The sequence below is a fragment of the Simochromis diagramma genome, unplaced genomic scaffold (genome assembly GCF_900408965.1).
Source record: "Simochromis diagramma unplaced genomic scaffold, fSimDia1.1 OVJJ01000685.1, whole genome shotgun sequence".
NCBI classification, from domain to species: Eukaryota; Metazoa; Chordata; class Actinopteri; order Cichliformes; family Cichlidae; genus Simochromis; species Simochromis diagramma.
In genome coordinates, this window is record NW_024387477.1 from 18,332,928 (window position 1) to 18,358,664 (window position 25,737).

The following is a 25,737-nucleotide window of genomic DNA, read 5'->3' on the forward strand; positions in this document are numbered from 1 at the left end:
CATATAAAGCAAAAAATGACCAAAGATTACACTATTTGGTTCTAGCTTTTTGGTTTGTATAATTGTACAGTTACAGACTTTTTATTTTAGATTGTTGCTACAAAATATACAATTTGAAGACATTAAATTAGGATAATTAGGGTAGATCACTATTATCTGTCAGAGAGAAGTGGGTCTCTAATCGGGTCCGGGGGACAAGGGATCTGTAAAATAATTTGTTAAATTGCGCTAGATCATTAAAAAGTGCATTTTACAGATTGGGGACCATTTGATAAAATAACAAAAGCATATTTTATCCAGTAATTGCTACCATATTATGGAGGAACAGGAGGAACTGATATGATTGTGACTCACTTGCTAGTTTATTAGCCTGGTAGCTAGCAGGTGTGGGAAGATTTTCGAATGCTGTGGCAGAACCAGCCAAATCGATATTTTGATTATAGGAGGTTTTGTGTCACTGGACCCAAAGAATTTGAGAACCACTTGTCTATGGGATTAATTTAAAAACCATTAGCACATTATTATTATCAAAATAACCAGAAATTATAGGCACGTCTGATCAACGTATATATTTTTCTTTTACAAAATCCATCCACCCCAACTTGCTCAGAATGACAGCGCTACAGTTTTTGTGGAACTGTGAACACACATGACACAAGAAGCACATTGACAAATCTTTGTTGGCAAGGTTCACATGTTATTGTAGCAACCGTTCAACATCCCCTTTTGTTATAGGAAATGTCAGCACACAGTTGTCTGGGTACTTGTTTCCCATCGCGGTTCTCCCACTGACAAGTGTTATTGGAAATATGGAGTGGAACTTGATGATGTCTGCCACAGAGTCAAACATCTGAGGAAAAATAAAGGGAATTAGAGTAAATATAGTGCGATTGAGGGTTCTTAATGAAACATTTTCTGAAATGTGTTCACTCACATCATTTGAACGATATCCTGTGCCCAATGCGTACTTTTTTGTGCTCTCGACAAACCGAATTTTGACATTGTAAACCTTCTTCTCATGATACACAACCAATACCAAGGGTTCAAAGTTGCTGTTGGTGGAGCAGTCTCGTACCAAAAATGCACCATCCTAATGGGAGGAGTTACAGAAAGAAAAGAATACCCCTGTTAAACTGTGCTTTTGGTGTGTTGTTTTTACACTTTCAACTGACATAGATCCAAATAACTATGTTTAACATCTGCCCAAGCTTAAGACATGTTCAGTTATATTTTTATATTTAGAGTCCTTATTGATATACCTTGTTCACCAGGTGCAAGGCGTGCTCAGCATCTGCTCGATTACATGTCCCGATGTACCAATCTTCCTCACAGGTCTGCCAGAAAAGGACAATAACTAAGGACAATAACGGACTATAAAGCACCAACAACCGGTATGACGAACGCGGCCGTGACTCTGGCAGACGAGCTGAACACTTTCTATGCTCGCTTCGAGGCTGCAGCTAAGGACTCCAACGATGCTAGTGTTAGCGGCGCTAACGGCTGCAAACAGGAAGATACTGCCAGCACCGGAAACGTGCTCGTCATCTCCGAGCATGAAGTAAGGAGAGCCTTCAAGAGAGTGAACACCAGGAAAGCAGCAGGCCCAGACGGCATCCCAGGTCGTATCCTAAGAGACTGCGCATACCAGCTAGCTCCTGTGTTCACTGAGATATTCAACATCTCTTTATCTCAGTCGGTGATCCCCACATGCTTCAAAGAGTCCATCATTGTTCCTGTCCCGAAGAAACCCCACCCTGCTCCTCTCAATGACTATCGCCCTGTAGCCCTCACCTCAGTAGTGATGAAGTGCTTTGAACGCCTGGTCAGAGACTTCATCATTTCTTCACTACCAGACACACTGGACCCACTACAGTTCGCTTACCGTCCAAATCGTTCCACAGACGATGCCATCTCTCATCTCCTCCACACATCACTCACTCACTTGGACACTAGAAGGGGGAATTATGTTAAAATGCTCTTCATAGACTACAGCTCTGCATTTAACACCATAATTCCCTCCACACTCACCACCAAGCTGGAGCATCTGGGACTCAGCTCATCTATGTGTCAGTGGATCTCCAACTTCCTAACTGGCAGACCACAGGCAGTAAGGATGGGCGGACATGTCTCAGCCTCCACCACTCTCAGCACTGGAGCCCCCCAGGGGTGTGTTCTGAGCCCCCTGCTGTACTCTTTGTACACATATGACTGTGTGGCCACTACCAGCTCCACCACCATCATCAAGTTTGCTGACGACACCGTCGTGGTGGGCCTGATCTCTGATAACAACGAGACGGCCTACCTGAAGGAGATTAGGAATCTGGAGAACTGGTGCCAGAGGAACAACCTCCTTCTAAACGTCAGTAAGACAAAGGAGTTGATAGTGGACTTCAGCACTAAGCAGGAGAGGAACTACCAGACCCCTGTCATCAACGAGTGCCCAGTGGAGAGAGTGGACAGCTTCAAATACCTCGGAGTTCACATCACGCAGGACCTGTCATGGTCCTGTCACATCAACACCGTGGTGAAAAAGGCCCGTCAGCGTCTCTACCACCTCAGACGCTTGAGAGACTTCCAACTGCCCTCCAAGGTGCTCAGGAACTTTACTCCTGCACCATAGAGAGCATCCTGACGGGAAACATCTTAACCTGGTTCGGGAACAGCACCATGCAGGACAGACGAGCTCTACAGAGGGTTGTGCGGTCAGCTGAGCGCACCATCCGCTCCGAGCTCCCTGACCTGCACTCAATCTACAGCAGGCGGTGCTGGACCAAGGCCAGGAAGATGGTGAAGGACCTCAGCCATCCCAACAACAGACTGTTCTCTCTGTTGAGGTCAGGAAAGCGATTCCGCTCCCTGAAGACCAACACAGAGAGACTGAGGAGGAGCTTCTTCCCGCAGGCGATACGGTCTCTCAATCACACCACCACACAGTACTGACCCACACATACAGTTCTTACACACACACTGGACATTCTGGACATTGTTTTCACTTCATTACTTAAATCACGCTGCTGTTATTGTGTATATATTTATTTATATTTCTTCATACATTCTTATATAGTTCTATATTGTGTATTTTGTTGTACAGTTATTTTATTTTCAACTTTAATTTATATATTTTATCTTATTCTCCCAGTTAAATTTACCCTTCATTCTAATTTGTGTTGTACAGTTATTTCATTTTTAACCTTAATTTATATTTTATTCCTTCCTAGTTAAATTTACCCTTTTTAATTTTTCATATTTATTTCCTATCTTATTCATAGCCTTTTCCTTTTTTGTTTTCTTTAGGTCACGAGCAGTTGTCCAAGCATTTCACTACATATCGTACTGTGTATGACTGTGTACGTGACAAATAAAATTTGAATTTGATTTGAATTTGAGAAAAGTTCATTGATCAGTGGATTCAAAGCTACTTAATATCACGTTGTGATGGATATCATTCTTGATTACAGGATTAGTTTGGGTTAATTATGGATAGTTGTGAAAAATTAAATACACCTCCACTGTGTCCATAGGAATTAAAGGGGTAATTAGCAGCCAGGTGATGCCAATACACTTGATTACCTGATCATCAGCACATGTGATCATCTCTAAAACACAGAAGCTTTGGCATTTTGCTGGAAATGATTATTCAGGTGTTTGTTTACACAATACTACAGTTTTCCCAGGAGTGCGTTCCCCCAAGAAATTCACCCTAAGGTCAAACTGTACATTGCTAGGTGCTGCAAAATAAGTGAAAAATACCCAAGAGCTACATCTTAGACTCTACAGGCCTCAGTTAACATGCTGAACCTTAAAGCTCTTGAATGTACAATTAGAAAAAGAATGAACATGTTTGGCTTTTTTGAAAGGGTTACCAGTAGAAAGCTACTTCTTTCTGAAGAAACGTAGTAGCATGGCTGCAAGTCTGCAAAGTTGCATCTTAACAAACCACAACATCTCAGGAACAGTCTCCTTTGGACTGATGAGACCAAAGTGGAGATATTTGGCGTGGCGAGGTGTAATTTCTTGGCTCAGCTGCTGGAGGGAAAGGTGGAGCAAAGTGGTTGAGGAGCAGTGCCAGCTGAAGAGAATAGTGCATCTGCTAATTAAGCTCTCCTACTGAATAATAGGTGTTAAAAACTGTGTCTATGCAATACTGAAGTGACTCATAGTAGCAAAGATACTTGCTGCTGCCACATGCTAAACATAGCATGTCAGTGCAAACACCTCTTACCAACTGGTGGTGGAGGTATGATGACTGGGTCTTGTTTTGCAGACACAGGACCTGTGCAGTTGATCATAAACTCTGCTGCATACCAAAGTACTCTTAAGTGAAGTCTAAGGCCATCTGTCCAACAGCTAAAGCAGGGTTCAAGGTTCAAGGTTCTTTATTATTTGTCACATGCATAGTTATACAAGTATAACACACAGTGAAATGTAGCCTGACACGCTCCTCGACATGTGCAAAAATGGGGGGGGGGGGGTGTAGAGGAAGAACATTATATATATATATATATATATATATATATATATATATATATATATATATATATATATATATACACACACATATAGTATATACACTGGGTGAATGTGCAGTAGTAGCAGCATGACTGAAACTGGATCATGCAACCGGGAAAATCATCCCAAGTACAGCAGCAAATCTACAACGAATGACCCAGTCAAAGTCCAGACCTCAACCTGATTAAAATAGACGGTGGGACCCTAAGAAAGCTGCACATGAACAAATGCCTGCAAACCTCAATGAACTGAAGCAATGTTGTAAAGAAGAGTCGGCCAAAATCCCTCCACAATGACACAAGGGACTGGTAAAGTTTCTTTTTAACATGACTGTAGCAGCACATGTACCTGTTGAGGCTTTTCCATTGGGACAAAGTCGTGCTGGTCAAAGTCTTCTTTCGTCTGAGGCCATTCATGGTGATGGCGTTTTGATGGGACCCTTTCTTTAAGTAGATGTCAGGGGGGACTTATTAAGTCAGTAACTGTATAATGACTGATAATGATGAGCCCAACGATACTTACCTAGACTTTGATGGGTCCTAAATAAAAGACAGAAAAGATGCATGTAAATAAGACATTTAAAAAAGCATCTTGAGAAAATATAAAGTCAGACCTTCTTTCTAAGTGAGACTCCAAATCCAGTGAATGCCTGTAACTGCCGTGTGTAAGACTTTCAGAACTGAGTGGACCTAAAAAAAAACCTTTATGTGTTAATACAGTTGTAAACAATTATTGGTAACACTTTATCACAAGAGGCTGTGATTTTTATCTTACCTTTCATATGTGAACTAAACTCTGCCTGTTAAAAGTATAAAAAGAGAGTTAAACGACAATGCTTGGTGAAATTTGTAGAATAAAATCAAATGTATATATGAATAAGGAAAGCATGTTTATTTTACGGTATTTCTCATAGGACTTAGTTTGTTAAGAGATGGTGAATAAAACGCAAACACCACCTTCTAATAGGTTCAGCATTTTTAGCTACTTACATTTCTAGTGGTCCCGTGCTCTCTGCTGAAATCAAATGACATTAAATAACATGTCAGAAGAGCCTCCAGCATTTTCTGTGATAATCTTTCCAACCAGCAGATGGTGCCATCGCTACACTGTACAAACTGTGGGGTGTTGTTTTTGCTTTACACCATTATTGCAGGGGAAAAAGTCACACTGGGTTATCGTCAACTCCAGCAAATTAAAACCACAGGGAACTGGGACAAGTGTCAGGTTCTATATGCAAAATAAAACAGTACTCACTCTCTCCTGCAACCTTGCTGTGGAGCCTTTCCAGACAAGACATTGACCAACTCCAGGGTAAAAGGTGACGGTGATTGCAAACTCCTGCAGGAACAAAGAATCAAACAGTAAGTGCGTCCATAAGGCAGATAAATACAACAATGAGTAACTTAAACAATAATTTAGCAAATTACCTTTGTGAGTGCTGTAATGTTAGAAAGAGAAAAAGTTGGTCACCTTTTTGATAGTTTGTCAGCATTACAATTTATTGAAAGATAAAAAAACAAACAAACAGTAGTACAGTAAACTGTATTGTTTGGCAGGTGAAGTTACCTGGTCTCCTTTTGGCACAGGTGGGATCCTCCTATCTGTAACTACACCACGTGAATATACAATATGAGATTTAAACTGTGACCCAGAAAGACAAAACAATTTCAGTCAGCTGAGATGTTACCTGTTTTCATCTTTTGTCGGCCAGGCTTCAGATCTCTATTTATCACAGGTGCTGTGTTTCAAACACAGAAGACAAAGGTGAAAAGGTTCTTCTTCTGGGACAGAATCAGCTTTTACTCAGTTTACGGAAAACATTACAGTACATTTAACTAAAGACAACCAGCATCCTTCAATTAATCTGTAATAATCAGCTTTAGTATTAGAGGATGCCAAATCTACTGAGATCAGAAGCTGTAAATCTATCATTAAATTAAATAGAAAAAAAGAGTAGCCAAAGACTGCACATCACTAGAGGCTGAATATTTCTCACCACACCATGCATGGATGAGAGGTATATCTGGATCCTGCTTAGTTAAAAAATATTCTTAAGAATTTCAAGACAATGTCTCCCATTTTTGAAATGTTGATTAATTTCAAATGTTTGCCCTTCCCAGTGGTGCAGTCACCTCTATGCCGCCCTCTGTGCCATCTCTGGTAAACTTTTCATGTCAATCTATCCATTCAAAAATTACAATATATCTATCCATTCGTTTCTGAGCATTACCACAAACAATACAACAAAAACCTCCAAAACCTCCCTGAAAACTTCTCAAAGACCCCCTGCGCCTCATTGCAGATCTCTGCTGCCTGCTCAAGGACCACTAGAACCTCTTCAAGGACTTCTTAAACCAGATCAAGGCCATGCATGTTCTCCTGAACCTCTCACAGCCTCCCCATAGAGATCAACAACCTAATCAAGCACCTCCATGACCACCTTTAAGACCTCTGCTACCCCCAAAACAGTCTCTACCTCCTCCTCAAGGACTTTTCCTATTTTCTCCAGGACTCCCAAACTAAACTAACCATTACAACAGAGAATCCTGTTCTCTGATTGGCTGTCAGCTGTCTATTAAAGACAGAGTCCAGGTAAACCAGTTAAACCTTATATATAAACTACAGCACTACAGGACTGCCTGGAACCTCCTCAATGACCTCTGATGAGTCCTGAAGGACCCCCAAGCACCTCTGGAAACTCTTCAAAGAAAAAACTATGCAGAGAGACAACAGACAATGTAGTTTAGCTTTGTACAAGTCGATCTATGAATATGTCACTGATTTCTCCTCACATTTAAACATTTACATTGAATAATACATTATATATGAACCTTTTCTGTATGATATAAATCACAGCTCTGTGATGTAAAACATCATCTGACAATTTCATTTTGTTTTGTAATTTTTAAAAGTTTAAATGATGATATTACTTTTCTCATAAAGAGGTAAAGGAAAACAAAAATGTGATCTGGTCAATGAAAACACATCACCAAGATCTGAAAATATTTAACCACGTCTTCTGAGAAAAATAAGAAACATGATCATGCTTTGAAAACTGACAGAGAAAAAAAATAAAACAGATCAATTCTCATAAAATGTCTAATAATAAACGAATGAATAAAAATAAAATGTGTTTTCATTGGTTGTCAGTATTTTATGTAAAATATAAAAGCAATGTAATCCAGTTTGCCTCAATATATTATACATTTTGCTTTACTTTGAAATGTATAATATAAGTATATGTATGTATTATGAACTTTATCTGTAATGTACATTTATGACCATATGTCAGGTCAAATCTTATTTTAATTTTACACTACATTTTATTATTTCTTTTTCTTCCACATTTAATTTTCTTTCTTCAGTTTTTGTGATAACTAAAATAGAAATAAAATAGAGCGAAAGAGCCCTCTGACACTCATTTTTCACTTTTTCACTTTATATTGTTATCGTGTGATCTCATTGTGTTGTGTTTGTGATTATGTGATCTCAATTATCTATTCTATCTAAATTTCTAAATCTATCTAAATTTTAAGGCAATTTTATCTTTTTATCTGCACCATCACTCAAGAAGCTGTTAAATGGTGTTTCACTGTTTTGGAAACAATGACAAAAAGTTCTGTTCTATTCTATAATGTCATTTCTACCAGTAGAAGAAAACAGAAAAGTTTAATGTCTCTACTAAACCTCAGTGTCATCTGACATAAATCAAACAACTGGAGGAAGTTACATTTTAGGAAAGACACAATGTTTATTTAAAAGTTTATAACTTTTACAGGATCTTTCTGAAGCTGTTTTATCCTCATTTGTTACTTTATTTTGTGATTTTCCAACTTTTCCAGAGAGGGGCTCCGTAACAGTGTTTTACCTGCAGTAGAAGTCAGATCCAACCATCCTGCTCTTTGTGTTTTCTTCTCTTCTATTCCTGAAGGGGTGAGTCCAAATCACACAAACAGGTGCCTCTCTCTCTCTGTGCCTGTGGCCCCGCCCCTCCCTGACCTGCCAGTCCCAGCTTGTCCTCCCCCTCCTCCTCCTCAGTTCACATCCTGTTTCACAGACCTGCAGAACAACAGCGCCCTCTGGCTGCGCAGGTGGTGCATCATTTAGTTCAGGGGCTCAAAAAACCTTTTGATAACAAACCACAGAATTAAACATTGAGCATTATAAATTATTTATGTATATGCAGTTTTTCTATAGTTTTATACTTTGTGCCTTGCTTTTCTCCTTTAATACTCTTGCTTTTTATTTATTCGTTTCCTTATTTATGTCTGAACACTGGGGGTCAAAGATAAATGTCATTTTGATATTCTATATGTTCTGAACACATAACAGGTTTGACAATAAAGGTAACTTTAACTCTTTTGACCTTTAATTATTCCTCCTCTGTATAAATTTCAGTGTGTAACTATTCCTGAGCTTTGAGAAAATTCAGACAAAATTTACATCAAAATCTGTGGTTCAGTTAGGAATAGTGTTCAGTGTTATTCAATGTGATATAATTGCTCTAACTGAAAAACCAACAGAACAAAAGTGTTTTTAGGAGGTCTGATACTGAATTGCTCAAACGTAATGTGTACAAAAGCTGTGAAATTGTTCACTTCTGTGAATCACGTTTAAGGCCGATGTGAACGGTTCATAACTAAAAGTAAAGATGGTCGACAAATACCTCCATAAATGATCAATATTTGCAACGTTATTCAGAACAAAATGCAGTCTGTTGAAAAGAGTGAACTCTGTGGGTTTGTGTAATTCAGCAGCTAATTCAGAAGGTTTGTTATATCTGGCTCCAGCAGCTGCACATGTCGATTGTGGGTTTGTCACATTTAAAATGCCTTTAAATATAAATGTAATAAAAATAATAAAATGTACAATAGGAAAAGTTACTGAGGTGAAAATCCGTGAGAAAGTCTCAGAGAGGTTTAAGCTGAAGCGACAGACTAATTAAAAATTCCTCAAACCGAGATGGATTTAATGTGAACAGCTGTTGTAAACATTTTGTTTTTTAAAACAAATGACCCACAGAAAGTATGATCATTAGTTTGTCCTCGCAGGCTTTGTGATATTATCCTCACAAAATATTTGTTTTCGCCAAACTGTAAAAATGAAATGAAATGTCTTAAAAAAATGTGTTTATTTGGCATTATCTTTATTATTGTTTGAATAAATGCATCGTACAAAGTACAAATATAGAATTTTAATTTGGTCATTTTACACTGTTTCACTACAGAATTGCTTTTTAAGCCTGAAACACAATGAATTGATAGATATTAAACTATATTTACAACAAAAATGAAATAAAAATGGAAGACTACTGTTATCTTCATGTGATGGTACAAAGCCTCAGAATAACTCAGGCTTATCGTCTGACAGTTGTCTGGTTATTATGTGGAATTCAGTGATTGAGCAGCTGATGAAGAAATAAAGTTAATAGAGTTTTCTGTCTCATTTATTAGCTACATATGTTTCAGTGATAATATTAATGACGTCTGGGACAGCTTTTGTTGTTGTTGTTGTTGTTGTTGTTTATTGGTTGGTCAGTAACTTCCAGTGAAACCGTGGCTCGCTTCCGTAAACTCTCCCTGAGGGCCAAACGCATGTACTCAAGTGGAGTGTCAACAGGGACTTCAATGTGTGCCAGAGTTGTGCTTTCTCCACTAACACTTTGGCTCTTCACCTGGACCTGCAGGTTGTAATACTGCTGATTACTCCTGTTAAACAGACCCTGTAGGTCAATGCGAAGGTTACTTGATGTAACCAAGTTGGAGCTGGCCTGTTGGCCCAGGCCCCGGCCGTCCCATTGGTTAATTAAATCTAATGCTTCGGCACGGTAATTATGAGAGTCTGCGATGGCTTGGTGATTTTCTACTGCTTCGAACATGGTCACTCTCCTCCTGTTGTTGTCAATGTCCTCCCGAGTACAGATCACCTGTGGCGGGTTAGTTTGATTGGGTTCCTCGGGTTGCCGTTTGGTGCGGCGTGGCACAGAATACCTGCACTCTCCAGGAGAGATGACTCCACAGTAATCCCAGTCATCGTTGTCTGTTGTGTAGCACCAGTTATATCCACTGCCATGGTCTCCACAATTGTGATCTGAGCGACAAGGCACACCTCTGTAGGTGACGTCGGGCGCAGGTGAGCAGTAGCCCCAGCTACCATGAGTGTGGCACCAGAAGTAGCCAGAATACTGGCAGTCATCAGTGCAGCGTTTTTGGTATATGGTTTCATGAATCACTGCCTTTGGCTCCACTCGTCCACACTTGTCCCAGCCTCCTTTGTCCAAATAGCACCAGTGGTAATCTCGTCCATGTGTGTCACAGGGATGGTCTTGGCGACAGGCGTTGCCTTTGTAATCAACGTTTTTTCTTGGTGAGCAGTAATCCCACCCCTTTGTGGAATAGCACCAGTAGTAGTTCTGACCGCGCGTTTCACAGCTATCATAACACGGCATACCATATTTTAAGGTGTAATGGTTTAAGTCCTCTATCACATCTCCACAGTATCCCAAACCCGAGGCTGTATTACACTGGTAGTAGCCATGGTCCTGCTGCTCACAGCAATCAAAGCACACGTTTCCCTTGTAGTCCACCCCACTCATTGGTGAACAGTACTGTAGTTCTTCTGTGCCATTTGTCTTGTGTACTGTGCACTGGTATGTCTGCAATAAGCCCTGAGGATGACAGTCGTCGGTGCATTTTATCCCATGGTGGCTGTAGAATGTTTTTCCAGAGGTGGACCATGGAGAGACGCAAAGGACAAGAGTGAGGAAGAGTGAGGGGAGTCTCCTTTGATCCTTCATTTTAGCTCTGTAGAGGAAGAGAGAGAGGAGAACAACTCTTTACAATCATACAGAATCAGAATCAGAATCAGAAAGGGTTTTATTGCCAAATGTTGAGCGGGTTTACAACATTAGGAAATTGCTGCGGTGCTTCAGTGCAAACATACTGTTATAAATACTGTTGTAAATTAAGCTTAAATAGACATGAAAATAAAAATAAGAATAAGAATTAAAAGTGCTAAGTAGATAGATAGATATATACATGATATATACATGATATATACATGATATATACATGAGAATAAGAATTAAAAGTGCTAAGTAGAAAGATATATACATGAGTGCAGGTGGTGATCAGTGCCAAACATGGAATGATGCAGTGACACAGCGTAGGGTCATGTGTTAGTGGTGGGAACAGTCATACGGTTATTGTTCATGTGTCCAACAGCAGAGGGGAAGAAACTGTTCTTATGGCGAGAGGTTCTGGTGCGAATGGACCGGAGCCTCCTGCCTGAGGGGAGCAGGTCAAACAGACTGTGTCCAGGGTGAGAAGGGTCAGCTGAGATCCGAGCTGCACGCCCCAGTGTCCTGGAGGTGTACAGGTCCTGCAGAGATGGGAGTCTGCAGCCAATCACCTTCTCAGCAGAGCGCACAACACGCTGCAGTCTCTGTTTGTCCCTGATAGTGGCTCCAGCGTACCACACGGTGATGGAGGAGGTGAGGATGGACTCGATGATTGCGGTGTAGAATTGCATCATCGTCTGTGTTGGCAGGTTGAATTTCTTCAGCTGCCTCAGGAAGTACATCCTCTGCTGGGCTTTCTTGATGACGGAGGTGATGGTGGGCTCCCACTTCAGGTCCTGGGTGATGGTGGTACCCAGGAAGCGGAATGAGTCCACAGAGGGGATGGGGATGTCAGTCAAGATGATGGGGGGGAGTGGGGCTGTGTGCTTCCTGAAGTCCACAATAATCTCCACTGTCTTCTGGGCATTCGGCACCAGGTTGTTGTGGCTGCACCAGGACACCAGACGTTCAACCTCCCTCCTGTAGGCAGACTCATCCCCGTCCGAGATGAGTCCAATAACGGTGGTGTCATCTGCAAACTTGATTAGCTTGACAGACTGGTGGGTGGAGGTGCAGCAGTTGGTGTACAGGGAGAAGAGCAGAGGAGAAAGAACACAGCCCTGAGGGGAGCCGGTGCTGATACATACATCAGTAAGAGCAGGAAACACAACACCAAACTGACGTATGTCTGCTCATATTGTTGGGCTTTGTTACAGTGAGACGCTGATGGTAGTTTGGGTTGCGATCAAACTGGTTGCGATCATGGATTAAAGAAACAGTGACTACTAGAATCAAACAATCTCCTTCTAACACTGTTCAATGATCTCTAAAATCTGGAAACATCTGTGTTATCATTAGTTTTTTTTTAATTACACCATGTTACATATTTATGAACTTAAGTAAATCAAATGCATCACTCTAGGAATGGACATGTTTAATGTTGAGTATTAGCTTTATACAACAGTAAAATAACTACAGTATCCTTTACTGTTAAATCTATCCAAGATGATGAATTCTGTTGCTTTGAGTAAATAATTTGGGTTAAATTTGTATCCATGCATCTATTAGCTATTAGTGTTAGTTAATCTCTGAAATCCAATGATCTCAGTTTAGAGGGAGGAAAAAACACCAACTTACAGTCTGCTGCATCTGCTGTATCGTCTGCGGTCTGCTGTTTGAGGCTGACGTTCTTTATACACATGGTGTTTGCCTCAAATCTTGGACTGAACCATTTTGGAAGACCTTGTACTCTGTTAATACAGAACAGAGGGCCTTCTTCAAACACAGTGGTCAATGTTTCTGTTTGCTTGACTGTAAATTACTGCCAAGTGTTTCTGGGAAGACCATATAGATCCACTGATCAGCCACAACTTTAAACCACTGACATGTGAGGTGATGAATGACACTGATCATTTGGATCCAGTCCAATGCTGTGCTGGGAAACCTTGGCTCCTACATCCATCTGGATCTTTGACATGTACCACCCACATAAACACTGTTGGAGACCAAACACACACACACATTGTTTTTATGTATGTTCACATTTTACTTGTTTTTAAGGACACCTGAGTCTTTAGGATTTCAGTGGTCATCGATGTCACACAAACAGACCAAACATCCTCAGTCCTCCATCAATGTGAGGAAGATCAGATGAAATGACACAAATGAAATAAGACAAAAGGTTGCTGACCTTCATAAATCAGGCAATAGCAAAAAAAAAAAAATCAGCATCACACGGGAAAAGGCCCAAGTCTCTAAAACAACATTTAGACACCACCTCTATGTCACGTGCACACATGCACAAGGTTTCACAACACCAGCCTCTGCCCAGTGACATGACGCAACATGCCGAGCACCTGAACAAAAACTGTTTCATCCAAGTTTTTGTTTAGGTATCCTGCTTTTTCCTGATTATCTAAAGTCTCTTTTCACCCACTGCCATCATCCGAACCCGTCATAAAACTCAAACAAACAAACAAACAAACAAACAAAGGTTACAGTTAGGTTTAGAAACTTAAAAAGCCTGCTTAAAAAGAAACTGTGTTTTCGCAGATTTGTTATCTTCAGTTTTGGAAAGGCCACGTCCGTCGCATCAAGTCCAACTGACTTGAAATTTGACACAGTCCAGCCCAATGTGCTCAACAAAAACACCTCCTGGAGTCTGCCATGTTGATTTCTCTGCTAATATGCATAATGTGGAAGACAGTTAAATTAGTTTTTGGATTTTGATGCTGTCAGCAGCACATTTGGTAGACTGTATTTTAGGACTAAGCTGCACAATTCTACTGTAAATGTGTAAGATTGTCACTAAGGGCTTAACAGAAAATGTATTCATTAAGGATTTGACAATTATCATAAATCTTTTGAGTCTGTGTTTGGAAAAAGGCAGACCCAAACATTCAGACCCTGACCCATAGCGAGCACCACAACAAAACCACCTACCTCAAAACCTGGTACACAGAACTTGATAGCAAGTTTTCAGATTTTACCTGATCTGACTTACTGGAAACTGAAGATGATCCTTCAGTTTAATGCAACATGAAGTTCATTGTTAATGCATTTACTAAAAAAACATCAAGAATCAACTCAAACCAAACAAAAAGAAATTCAGGCTGAAAAATCATTCAGATTCCTTCAATACAAATCAAAGAGCTCAAAAAAGAAGAGAGAGAAAAGAGACAGCATCTGTAGGAGGAATAATACTCAGAATGATATCATACTGGAACAAATAATCAGGCAATCATTTTCACAGCCACCAGGTGGCAACATTTCTTCTTCTCCACTACAGATTTCCTGTTTGTTATTTCTTCTTTAATGTGTCCATCTTTCTTCATCACATAAATGAATCATTAAATATTTTACGTAGAAGACAAAGACCATTTAAAACTGAGACATTAGAATTACAGAAATATAAATCAGAGCTCTCTGTGCTTTAGATGGAGTTAAATACAAAATATATCAACATGAAAGAACAGATCAGCCTGTAAACTGACAGCTAAATACAACCTGGAATACAAAGACCATTTTTAGAAACTGATAGTTATTCTAAGAATGTCCACTAGATGGAGCCAAGTCCTTCGGAACTCTCATCTCTCTGTGTTTAACCCATTCAGAACCTGCTGATGAAGTTCATTCATGTGCACATGGAAAAAAATGTTATAAACATTTTGAGTTATGAACAGTTGAGGCCGGTGTCAGACTGTTTACATCTCTCATACGCGCCTACCTGTCACACCGTATCCACACAGCTCCCCCTGCTGTCCGACCTACTACTACTATTACCGCTACTGCTGCTGCTATTATTCCTGCGACTACTTTGTTTACTGCAAGTACTACTACATCCAGTGAAATATTAGGAGAGGAAAACAACAACTACTACTGTTACTGCTGCTGCTACTTGTAGATTCAATGTGCTGATGCTCTGTCGTTATCTGAGCTGCAGTTTAAACCTGTGGTCTGGTTCAAAGTCACATGACCTCTGCTGCGTCCTCAGAACCTGTGGTTTGCATCCAGTCAAACATCATGAGACAACAACGACTGCTATTACCCAGCTTTACCATTATTAATAAGCTATTACCACGCTTCATGTGCCACTGCTGCTAACAGCTGATGCAGTGGATACTGTCAAAGCAGAGAAAGTGCTGAAACTGCTCACAAACAGCCAGAAAACAAACAGAACACACTTCAGCTTCTGTCACAACCAGTCACTAAGTTCTATTGTTTGGAAAGAAATTCAGAGAAATTCATGCAGCTCTGGTTTAACAAACCAATCAATAAAAGCACATGTTAAAATTATAATTATACAATTGTAAAATAATATAAATTATATCTTCCAATAACTTTAAACTAATGTGTTCACATATTTTAATACCCACCCCCACCAGACAGAGCTGCTTCAGTAATAACAGACAAGAAGAAGATGCAGATATTCTATAGGTGCTGTATTCTCTCTCACACACATAAGGTCAATTACAACACCCTAAAAAGAACTGTTACAGGGCAGTAGGGAAAAACCACCGATCATCATATCAGGAAATACTTATGAAATTTAATGATTCAAAAACAAAGTCTGACAGGTGATCAACAAATACAAGGCAAAACCACAAAATCCAAATATCTGAGTGTGTGAAAACGAAGTCTCACCTTTGTGTCATTTCTTCAGTTTTCTCTTTAATCTTCCACATCTACACTGCATCTGCTGTAACCGAACAATGATCCCTGTTTCCAAAACACAACATGACTGTGCACAGCCCTGACATTAATCAGAGGAAAATGATTTTTCTGGACTTTAGACAAGTTTTTAAAAAAAAAGAAAGAAAGAAAAAAAAGATTAAAACTCCATGGCTCAAAAATACACAATCCCAAGACTAATAACTTACTGTGTTTATAGATGGAGATGTCCTGTCAACAGTTTGAGGAATAGTAAAAACATGAGTCACTGAGATTAATTTATATCCATAAAGTGCATTTACCAATGAATCGAGACTCCAAACTCACACAAAAATAAATTCAGGCTGAAAAATCCTTCAGATTCCTTCAATACAAATCAAAGAGCTCAAAAGAGGAAGAGAGAAAAAAGAGACAGCATCTGTAGGAGGAATAATACTCAGGAGAATGATACTGGAACAAATAATCAGGATATCATTTTAACAGCCACTAGGTGGCATCATTTCTTCTCCTCCACTCCTCCTGTTTGTTATGTCTTCTTTAATGTGTCCATCTTTCTTCATCACATAAATGCATCATTAAATATTTTACCTTGAAGACAAAGACCATTTAAAACTGAGACATTAGAATTACAGAAATATAAATCAGAGCTCTCTGTGCTTTAGATGGAGTTAACTCTCATCTCTCTGTGTTTAACCCATTCAGAACCTGAATGATCAAGTCCATTCATGTGCACATGGAAAATAAATATATTAACAGTTCAGTGAAAAACAGATATAATTGGAGAATTAGAAAGAGAATATTGTAAAAGAGCAGTGAGTCTCCATCCACAGATATTTTGAGACGTCCTTCTACAGCTGTCCACCAGGTGGAGCCAGAGTTCTCCACACTGATTATTCTGGGTCTAATTTCTCTGATTTCACTGAGGTTTTAACTGAAAATCATATGTGTCCACACACACACGAACAAAATGAAAGACTGATAAATAACTGAAACAGGTCATTGTGCAATAAGTGTCCACATTGAATCATGTGACAGTGTCGTCCACATTGTTCCTGGACAGACACTGATATTACAGTTTTTTCTGATGGCTTGAGCACATTTTTTGTAACTATTGGCTATTTTTGCAAAACTCTACACACAAATAAGAAAACTCTTAAACTCTCTTGAATTAACTTCCAATATAAAAGGTTTATCATTGATTGAAATTCATTCCGAAATGTTTAACGAATGAGCTGTCACAACTTTCAAGTACAAAGTTGTTATGAAGTCTGTCACACCCCCCCCCCCCCCTTTTTTTTTCTTTTTTTTCCCTTTATTTATTTATCCTTCTTATTTCATTGTACTGTATATTGTTACTCTTATTTGCCTTGTATGTCTACTGTACAAACTGAACTGGAATGACTGACTGTTGCGTTATAATTTCAATAAAGTTTTGAAAAAAAAAAAAAAGAAAAACCTCTTCGGCCGCTCCCTTCTGCCGTATTTTTCTTCAAAATTATCCACACCCACCGCCGCGCTATGAATTGTGGGATATATGGGACCACGAAGCTTGCACCGGACCACGCTTGATATTTGGGGAAATCGACGGCGCATTTGAAGTACACTTCGAATTGGGACAGCCGCCGTCGCGTGGCGGTGACGTAACCGCACTTAAAATGCATACTTCAAGCGTGCAGACCCTTAATTGGGACACAGCCGAGGTCCCCTGTTGCTCTGTTTTGTTTCCCAGTGTTCTCCTGGTGTTCCTACCTGCTCATCGCCTCCTTTTTTCATCACTTTATCCATTAAGGGTTCCTCTTTACCTGCCCTTGGGTCTGTATTTGGGTTTTTTGCCCTGAGTTCTTTCTGCAGCAGCAACAAGTTTCTGTCTTTTAAAGTTGGTTTAAAACAGTCATCTTTTCTCTGCTCCTGAATCCTTATTAGTTCTCAGAATCAGAATCAGACTTCACAACTCCTTCACATCTTTGACCTCAGGATGTTTTCCATCCAGATTGTGGATCAGGGGTTAAAGGAGAGTTTTGACTGTTTGACCTCAGTTCTGGTCCAATCATCCTCAGAGCCTAATTTTACGGGAATGTTTATGGAGTTGAAGTTAAAAATAGAAGAAGAAGATTGAAAGAATGGTAATGGAAACCTGTAAGTCTGAAATATCAATTAAAGAGAAATTAAGAAGAAATGTTCTCAGCGATGATCAAAGATGCATGAAATATAATATAATCAGTGAAGAATTGATTTGTCATTAAATACAGTTAAGATCAGATCAGTCAGTTATTTCTAAAAGACAAAACCTTTTATTTTGTCTTTTATTTTTTTAGGTGTCACCAATCAAAGAATGGGTTTTTTATTTTTATCTTGTTCTATGCAGATAAAACCTGAACAGAAAGTAGATTTTACTGATAGTATCTTTTCCTGGATAACATCTGAATTGCAGTATTTGTTCTTGTGATGATGTATTTTTCCAGCGTTTTGTTGATTGGTGGAGCTGTGAGCCTGCCAGGCTGAACTGAGGGGAGCGTGATGTTGCTGTGCTGCCCCCTGCAGGCCACAAACTACACAAACCACAGACCTGATACTGTAAAACTGTTCATTATGAGTAAACAACACTGAGCTGAAAACTGACAGGATAACTCATTATAAAACTTCTTCATTTTAATGACGAGAATCAGAGTTTTGACTGTTTTCATGTGTTGGAATCAAACTTCACTTTATCTTCAAAGTCAAACAGAAACAATGGAAACTCTCAGAATGAAGCTGGAGATGATTTTTAATAACATGGCATCTGCTTCTTTTACAATCACAGAAAAGAGCAAAGAAGTGGAGCACATAAAGATGATGATGATGATGATTTGTGATTGACTGTAAATCATAACTGATTTATTCAGTTATTAATCTACATATTGATTTTCAGATGAGTCTGAGCTTTCTCTGGTTCCACATTTACAACCTGACAACCACACAAACTAACTTTCCCAGGTGAGTTAAAGTTAGAGTCTGCTCATCCCAGAAAAAAAATCCATTTGATTTTTGTGTGAAAATGATTCTCTTGTATACATATGTTATTTTTCCAATGAGGACAGGTTATTTTAAGGTTTGTTAACTTTGCAACAATTCTAGTTTAGTATTTTGATGTTTTGTAAAGTCAGAGCTGATCCTTTTTACCGCCTTTTTTAAACTCCTGAGGGTGAAACATGTAAACAATCTAACATCGTCACCACACTGAGTAATAAGTTCTTCCTTTGGCTCAACTGTCTGAACACACAGCAGATCATTCCACATGTTGTTGTTGTGCAGCTGCAAAGATTTAACAGGACAATTCTCAAAATAACTCACAACATATGGATCCAAGATAATCACTTGTTGCAGTTTAAATTGATTTTATAAAGGATGTTTGCATGAGATCGTTGTGCACAACGTAGATCATGTTCATATAAAACATGTTTTTTTGAAAAGATGAATTTTTGTAAGCTAGATTTGGATTTTGTTAAAATAAGTTGTGTTCACAACATCTGGATCTTTGTACAAGAAATGTAACACTCACAAGGCTAAAAGGAAACTTCAGGACTTGAGTCTCAGATTTTCAGCTCTAGTGAATCTCATCTGTCAGTCATGTCACTGAACTGAAGATGTTCAGTTGCTTCCATCTTCATTTGCAGGTTGTCCGGAGATAATATTTGGACTGTTTAGTGCTGTTGTCAGGTGCTCAATCACTTGATGGGTGGTTGGTTTTTGAGGTTTATCTTCTACTGACGGGGACGTTGCTCTTTGATAGTTTTGAGAACCTCCTCCAGTTTGGACTCCATCTTGACCAGTTTGTTGTCAATGGTGCTGATGTCAGGCACAGGATGGTTTATATCAGCCACTGGAGTCTCGCTGATTTTAAATATTTTTTCACATTTGTATCCATAGAAACCATCTGGGCAGTTACACAGCCATTCATTGGAGTCCAGCAGCTTCTCACACTTTCCATTGTTCTCACAGGGATTAGGAGCGCAGAGGGGTAAGGTTCTGGAGTAATAGATGTGGATCTCACCTATCTTTGATATTATGTTGCCAGAAAGACAACTGGAGGTCTGCAGGGCATCTGGGACTTTAGCAATTTCCACTTTATGGTTGGTGTGCATCACTTTAACAAACTGGCTCACAGGAGCGTCAGCAACCTTTTGACTACAACGTGGTATTTCCCGTGCGATATCATCACACAGTGTCTCAAGCATCTCCGTGAATACTTTTGTGAATACTTGTTTTCTTTGTGGTTGCTTGTAACACGAGCTCAACTCTTTTATTACTTCTTCTTTTTTTTCTTCCTTTGTTTTCTGAGTGTAGCCCACAGCCACAGTGATTTTACCAACAGGGATATTCTGCATATTATAAAAGATGTGGTTTTTATTGTTGCCTGTGTTGTACACCAGCACCACCCAGTTATACCAGTTGTATTTCTTGTCCAGAGCCTTTTTCACCTGATCGGCGACAGCTTCTTTGTCATCAGGATTCATTGCTTTGCCGATCTCCTCCACATCCTTCTCCATGTACTCCTTATAGTTGTCCAGGCAGAACTTCACAGCTGATATCTGAGCTTCAGAGACGGTCTTCAACATCTTGGTTTGTTCAGCTTCTTTGTCTGACGGGTTAAAACCAACCAGATCCCAGTAGAGCTGGTTGAGTACCATCCCCCTCCACAGCAAGCTGCTAAAATATATGTTATATTTACCGATCTCTCTAATGCTACATTTAAACTTCTTCTTCAGCAGGTCGTTGAGGTTTCCACTGAGAGACGTGCTGCTGACTGTCAGGTAATGGTAGAGGTTGGCCACACTGGCCTCAACTGCTGTGTTCTCATAGTAGTTGGTGAATATCTCTGCCAGTCGGAGTCTGTCTTCAGCAGTTTTTACCAACCCACTGTTCTCACGGAACTCTGTTAACTTCTTCCAGGCGTTGAGGATGCGGACCTCATCTTGAGAATAGACGCTGGCGTAGCTGAACCATTCTACATCTGTTGCCAGGTTGGAGATCTGGAGGGAGAGAGAGTCCAGTTTCCTGTTCACCTCAGCAAACCCTTCCTTCAACGGGTCACGCTGAGGGATAAAAACCAAGACCAACATAATGATTGAAGAGACAAGAGATCCGATGCCAGGCGCCAACCTGGCAAAGCTAGAGATCCCCTTCAACACACCTGCTATATTGTCAGTTCCAATGGAATCCACCACATCTTTCATTACACTTAGAGAGTCTTTTACAACACTTAGGCCTTTTTCTGTTTTGGCTTTGGTGTCTTCAGGCAGGATTCTCTTGAACCTGTCGAGAGCTGAGAGGTCGGTGGAGGTGGAGTCATGTGACCGAGCAGAGGAGGTCGTCCAGTAAAGAAGGAGGATCAGTGAAGCCAACAGCATGGAGGTAGACCACCGTGGAGATGCCATGACTGCAACACAGATAACATAACATGGGACATTTTCCTTAATGCTGTACATTGAAGAGTACCTCACCCTCCCTTCACAACCTGCTGTTTTCTAGAAGTTTTCCTTATTCAGACTGACGGACTGAGAGTTTTGTTTGGTGCACAGACTGTGATTCTGTCCAGGACAAATTTGTGAAACTGGGCCATAAAACCAGCTCAGTATCCTGCAAATGAAGCCCATATTGGACAGTTCATTAAGATTTACATCATGTCCTTTGATGGATGTGTACGTCTGACCTTCATACCAGAGACCAGAGTTCACATCCCATCACAGACCTGCAGGAACATTTGTCCCTTTATCAACTGAACCATGGCCACTCGTGTTTTTATTGTCTGAGCCTTCCCATAACTTACCTATAATTTATCTGATACGACCGTGATCTGTCCCTAATCTTCAGCTGTGATTTACAGATACTGTACAAAGGGGCAGTTTTTAAAACATTGTAAAATTGTTCCATATCGATGTTCTTGTCTGGTGAAATGGTTACATTAAAGTTACCTCTTCTGCTCAGAGAAAAGTTTGTTTAAGACCATGTAACTTACATAATCTACTATATACATAACTGTGTACTCTGCCAGTTTGTTAAAGTCACTCATTATGTTCAAAAGGAGGAAATGGACATGTCTAATTTAGACGAATATATTAAAACATCATCTGCATATTGTCAGACTTTGAACTCTTGCTTTCCGATCTCACTTCTGTGTTGGAGCTGAAAGCAGCAGCAAAACATTCAATGGCCAGAGAAAAAAAAGAACAAAGAATGGCCAGTCCCTCATTATTACTTCCAGGGTTACATATCTATGGCTTATTCAATTCTCCCTAACCTGAGTTAAGAGTTACATCTGCTCCATAACTTACCTATAATTTAGAGAGAGAGACATGGGGCGAGGGAGGGGAGGGAGAAACTAACCTGAACATGATCAATAATCTTTGGTAATATTTGGTCAGAATAATTTTTTGAACTTCATCAAAACAACATTTCAGAACAAAGTTTAAATGATGTGTTGTAGAAACGACTGTGGAAAATGTTTTTGTGAGAAAAACATTAACATTTTAAATATAGAACATTTTCACATCATTGGATGAACACTGTGAAGTAATGACACAGTTCATGACTGTGGACAGAGCCTGCACAGGTTAATAACATCACAGCCTCATTATACTGACCTCACTGGTGTGTTACATATTTTCTCTGTAAGCTGACTGTATGAAGCAGCTGATGACAAATGTTTCTCTAACTATAACCAACATTAATATTCTACTGATTTTAAATGATCAAACAAAGATCAGGTTTTAGTTTCTGTCTCATGAAAACGAGCCTTGAAGGACCAGAGACCAGTGAAATGCAGCATTTTTACATCAAGTTCTCATTCAACAGTATTTAACATTTTCCCAGATATCAGAACAAAGGAGTCATGAACAGAAGGGCAACAAGTGGTAAAAGAAGTGAACAACCTGTGGTCAGTCATGTTTGTCAGTCAAAGACTCAGGCATGGAAACCCAGAATCAAAAAACCTGAAGTTTCCACTACACAAGTGAAACAATGAGGTCGATCTGTGTCAAACCAGGCAGAATCCAGGAAAGAGATTTCAGCACATCTCAGGTTTGAATCTTTAATGTTTAAGGTCCCAAAAATTAGGCCTGTAAAATATGTTTGGTCTCTCACATGTTTAAAATTATTATTCACAGCCTTAACAACCTTTGTAGGATGGAAGACAAACATATTCTCAGTTTGACTGAGCCATTAACAGATTGTACTGCAGCCTATTGATTTTCTATAGAGCCGCAGATCTGAGAGTGATACTGAAGGTATCATAAACCTGGACCTCTGTACATCATCTGTATGTAACTATGTTTAACTGTACGATCCCTGTTAGATAAATAAATGCTAAAGACTCAGACCTGGGAAGAGGCTTGGAGAGCTGGATACTGGTCCAGAAAGGTGAGGCTGGTGGAGCTGATCAGCAGGTAGTCTGGATGGTTGTTGGATGATGGTCTGTGATCTCTGAGCTCCACACAGCACAACCAGTCATTCTTATAGGAGGCTGACTGACCACACCTTCCCTTCAACCACATGATTCTCATCCACTTTGGAGCAGGTGGAGCTGGAGGCACAGAGGTTTACCTTATATGGAGAAATGATAGGAAGACGACTGCGTTATCTGAACAGACCAAAACCACAAAGAGATACCGTTCAACGGTCAGAACCACCTCGTCTTTACCAGTTAGAAAACACCACGTACAGGAGATGGCAGATGTGAATTGTAGCCATGAGACAGGGCTTTACCTCCCTTCTTCTCTCTCTTATACACTGAGTATACACACTAATGTTAACAGAGTCTGATCCTGCACTTAGTTCAACAGGACAAAGAGAATCAGAATCAGGGCCTGGTGGTGGTACGCCTCCATAAACCAATCAAGTTTCAGGAAATATGGTCACAGTCTCCCCTTCTGTTCCTGAGGTATGGTGTTGAATAATGGACAGAAAGGTTATGATGTCACACTGAAGCTAACCTTTGACCTTTTGGATAGAAAATGTCATCACTTCATCATTTTAACCTCTTAGGCCTCTGGCAGAAATTAGTCATAATCAGTACATTAGTTATGACCTTCCACCTTTGACCAAAATCTAATCCGTTTATCTCTGAGACCAAGTGAACGTTTGTGTCAAATTATAGGAAATTCTCTCAAGATGTTCCTGAGATATTTTCTCCATGAGAGCAGGACAGACAGACATCCTGAAAACATGATATCTCTGTCTGTTACTGGTGCAGAGGTTATCAGTAATCAGTATAACTGTAGGTGTCAGGCTCCTAACACAGCACAGTGTCTCTGTTTGTGATGATCTCCATCAACAGGCCCAGGACGACCCACCCTTCATGTCAGGGATCATCACCGGTGATCAGAGTTGGGTCTATGGCTGCGACCCAGAGACCAGACAGCAGCCTTCACAGAGTTAGAGCTGCAGACCAAAGACAACGGTCCAGTACACCTGCAGCTGGTGCACTGCTGTGGCTCGTATCAGAGGGTAGGGACTAACTAAGTATATGGTGGTTTAAGTTGGAGGATTCGTCGACTTCATCACGACTGGGAAACTCAGATTTGTCTAAAAGCTCCAATGAGTCCAACTTGACACTTAATGAGACAGAAGAGGCTGAAAACCAAACAAACATGGACACCTCTGGTCAGCCAAAGTCTGCTGGTCATGTGATTAAACACTAATGTCATGGATATGGTGTCACATGTTGATCCTGACCAACGTCTGTCTCCACCGTCCATCACACAAGACAGAAGAAGTTCTTCCTGTTGAATCAATCAGACGAACACAGAGTGAGTCCTGATGGAACAGACCTGTGGATCCACAGTCACATTCAGTCTGATAAAGAACATCCAGTAATGAAAGGACTCTAGAAACTCGGTATTTGAATAGACAGCAGGTTCTGCTTGCTTAAATACACAGAGAGACGCTGATGGTGCAGCTGAGCAGCTGCCTCCATCTTTAAACAGACAGAGCAGCTCGGCTGCATCATTTGCATCCACTCAAACATCAGGAGACTACTACTACTATTACCGCTACTGCTGCTGCTATTATTCCTGCGACTACTTTGTTTACTGCAAGTACTACTACATCCAGTGAAATATTAGGAGAGGAAAACAACAACTACTACTGTTACTGCTGCTGCTACTTGTAGATTCAATGTGCTGATGCTCTGTCGTTATCTGAGCTGCAGTTTAAACCTGTGGTCTGGTTCAAAGTCACATGACCTCTGCTGCGTCCTCAGAACCTGTGGTTTGCATCCAGTCAAACATCATGAGACAACAACGACTGCTATTACCCAGCTTTACCATTATTAATAAGCTATTACCACGCTTCATGTGCCACTGCTGCTAACAGCTGATGCAGTGGATACTGTCAAAGCAGAGAAAGTGCTGAAACTGCTCACAAACAGCCAGAAAACAAACAGAACACACTTCAGCTTCTGTCACAACCAGTCACTAAGTTCTATTGTTTGGAAAGAAATTCAGAGAAATTCATGCAGCTCTGGTTTAACAAACCAATCAATAAAAGCACATGTTAAAATTATAATTATACAATTGTAAAAATAATATAAATTATATCTTCCAATAACTTTAAACTAATGTGTTCACATATTTTAATACCCACCCCCACCAGACAGAGCTGCTTCAGTAATAACAGACAAGAAGAAGATGCAGATATTCTATAGGTGCTGTATTCTCTCTCACACACATAAGGTCAATTACAAC

At 40.0% G+C, this 25,737-nt stretch overlaps 3 protein-coding genes across 4 annotated transcripts; all 3 read right to left on the reverse strand.

The window, feature by feature from the left end:
- Nucleotides 1-554: 554 nt before the first annotated feature.
- On the reverse strand, nucleotides 555-8,435 carry LOC120724189 (cytokine-dependent hematopoietic cell linker-like). The gene is made up of 13 exons (XM_040016238.1): nucleotides 8,378-8,435; nucleotides 6,197-6,247; nucleotides 6,076-6,116; nucleotides 5,937-5,947; nucleotides 5,764-5,847; nucleotides 5,499-5,523; nucleotides 5,284-5,308; nucleotides 5,123-5,198; nucleotides 5,032-5,048; nucleotides 4,858-4,952; nucleotides 1,260-1,334; nucleotides 935-1,090; nucleotides 555-850 (listed from the first exon to the last, which is right to left on the reverse strand). Exons 2-13 carry the CDS (start codon nucleotides 6,204-6,206, stop codon nucleotides 698-700), a joined length of 768 nt encoding a protein of 255 aa, XP_039872172.1. The 5' UTR covers nucleotides 6,207-6,247; nucleotides 8,378-8,435; the 3' UTR covers nucleotides 555-697.
- Nucleotides 8,436-9,664: 1,229 nt separating this feature from the next.
- On the reverse strand, nucleotides 9,665-13,115 carry LOC120724188. Of its 2 annotated transcripts, XM_040016237.1 has the most exons (3): nucleotides 12,986-13,115; nucleotides 10,038-11,312; nucleotides 9,665-9,968 (listed from the first exon to the last, which is right to left on the reverse strand). In XM_040016237.1, the coding sequence occupies exons 2-3, from the start codon at nucleotides 11,303-11,305 to the stop codon at nucleotides 9,959-9,961; spliced, it is 1,278 nt and encodes a 425-aa protein (XP_039872171.1). In that variant the 5' UTR covers nucleotides 11,306-11,312; nucleotides 12,986-13,115; the 3' UTR covers nucleotides 9,665-9,958. The 2 variants fall into 2 exon arrangements, with proteins under 2 accessions (XP_039872171.1, XP_039872169.1); XM_040016235.1 differs by having other exon boundaries at nucleotides 9,665-11,312.
- A 5,552-nt stretch (nucleotides 13,116-18,667) lies between these two features.
- On the reverse strand, nucleotides 18,668-24,820 carry LOC120724187 (SE-cephalotoxin-like). Its single transcript, XM_040016234.1, has 2 exons — nucleotides 23,374-24,820; nucleotides 18,668-21,434 (listed from the first exon to the last, which is right to left on the reverse strand). Exon 2 carries the CDS (start codon nucleotides 21,430-21,432, stop codon nucleotides 19,759-19,761), a length of 1,674 nt encoding a protein of 557 aa, XP_039872168.1. The 5' UTR covers nucleotides 21,433-21,434; nucleotides 23,374-24,820; the 3' UTR covers nucleotides 18,668-19,758.
- Nucleotides 24,821-25,737: the final 917 nt, after the last annotated feature.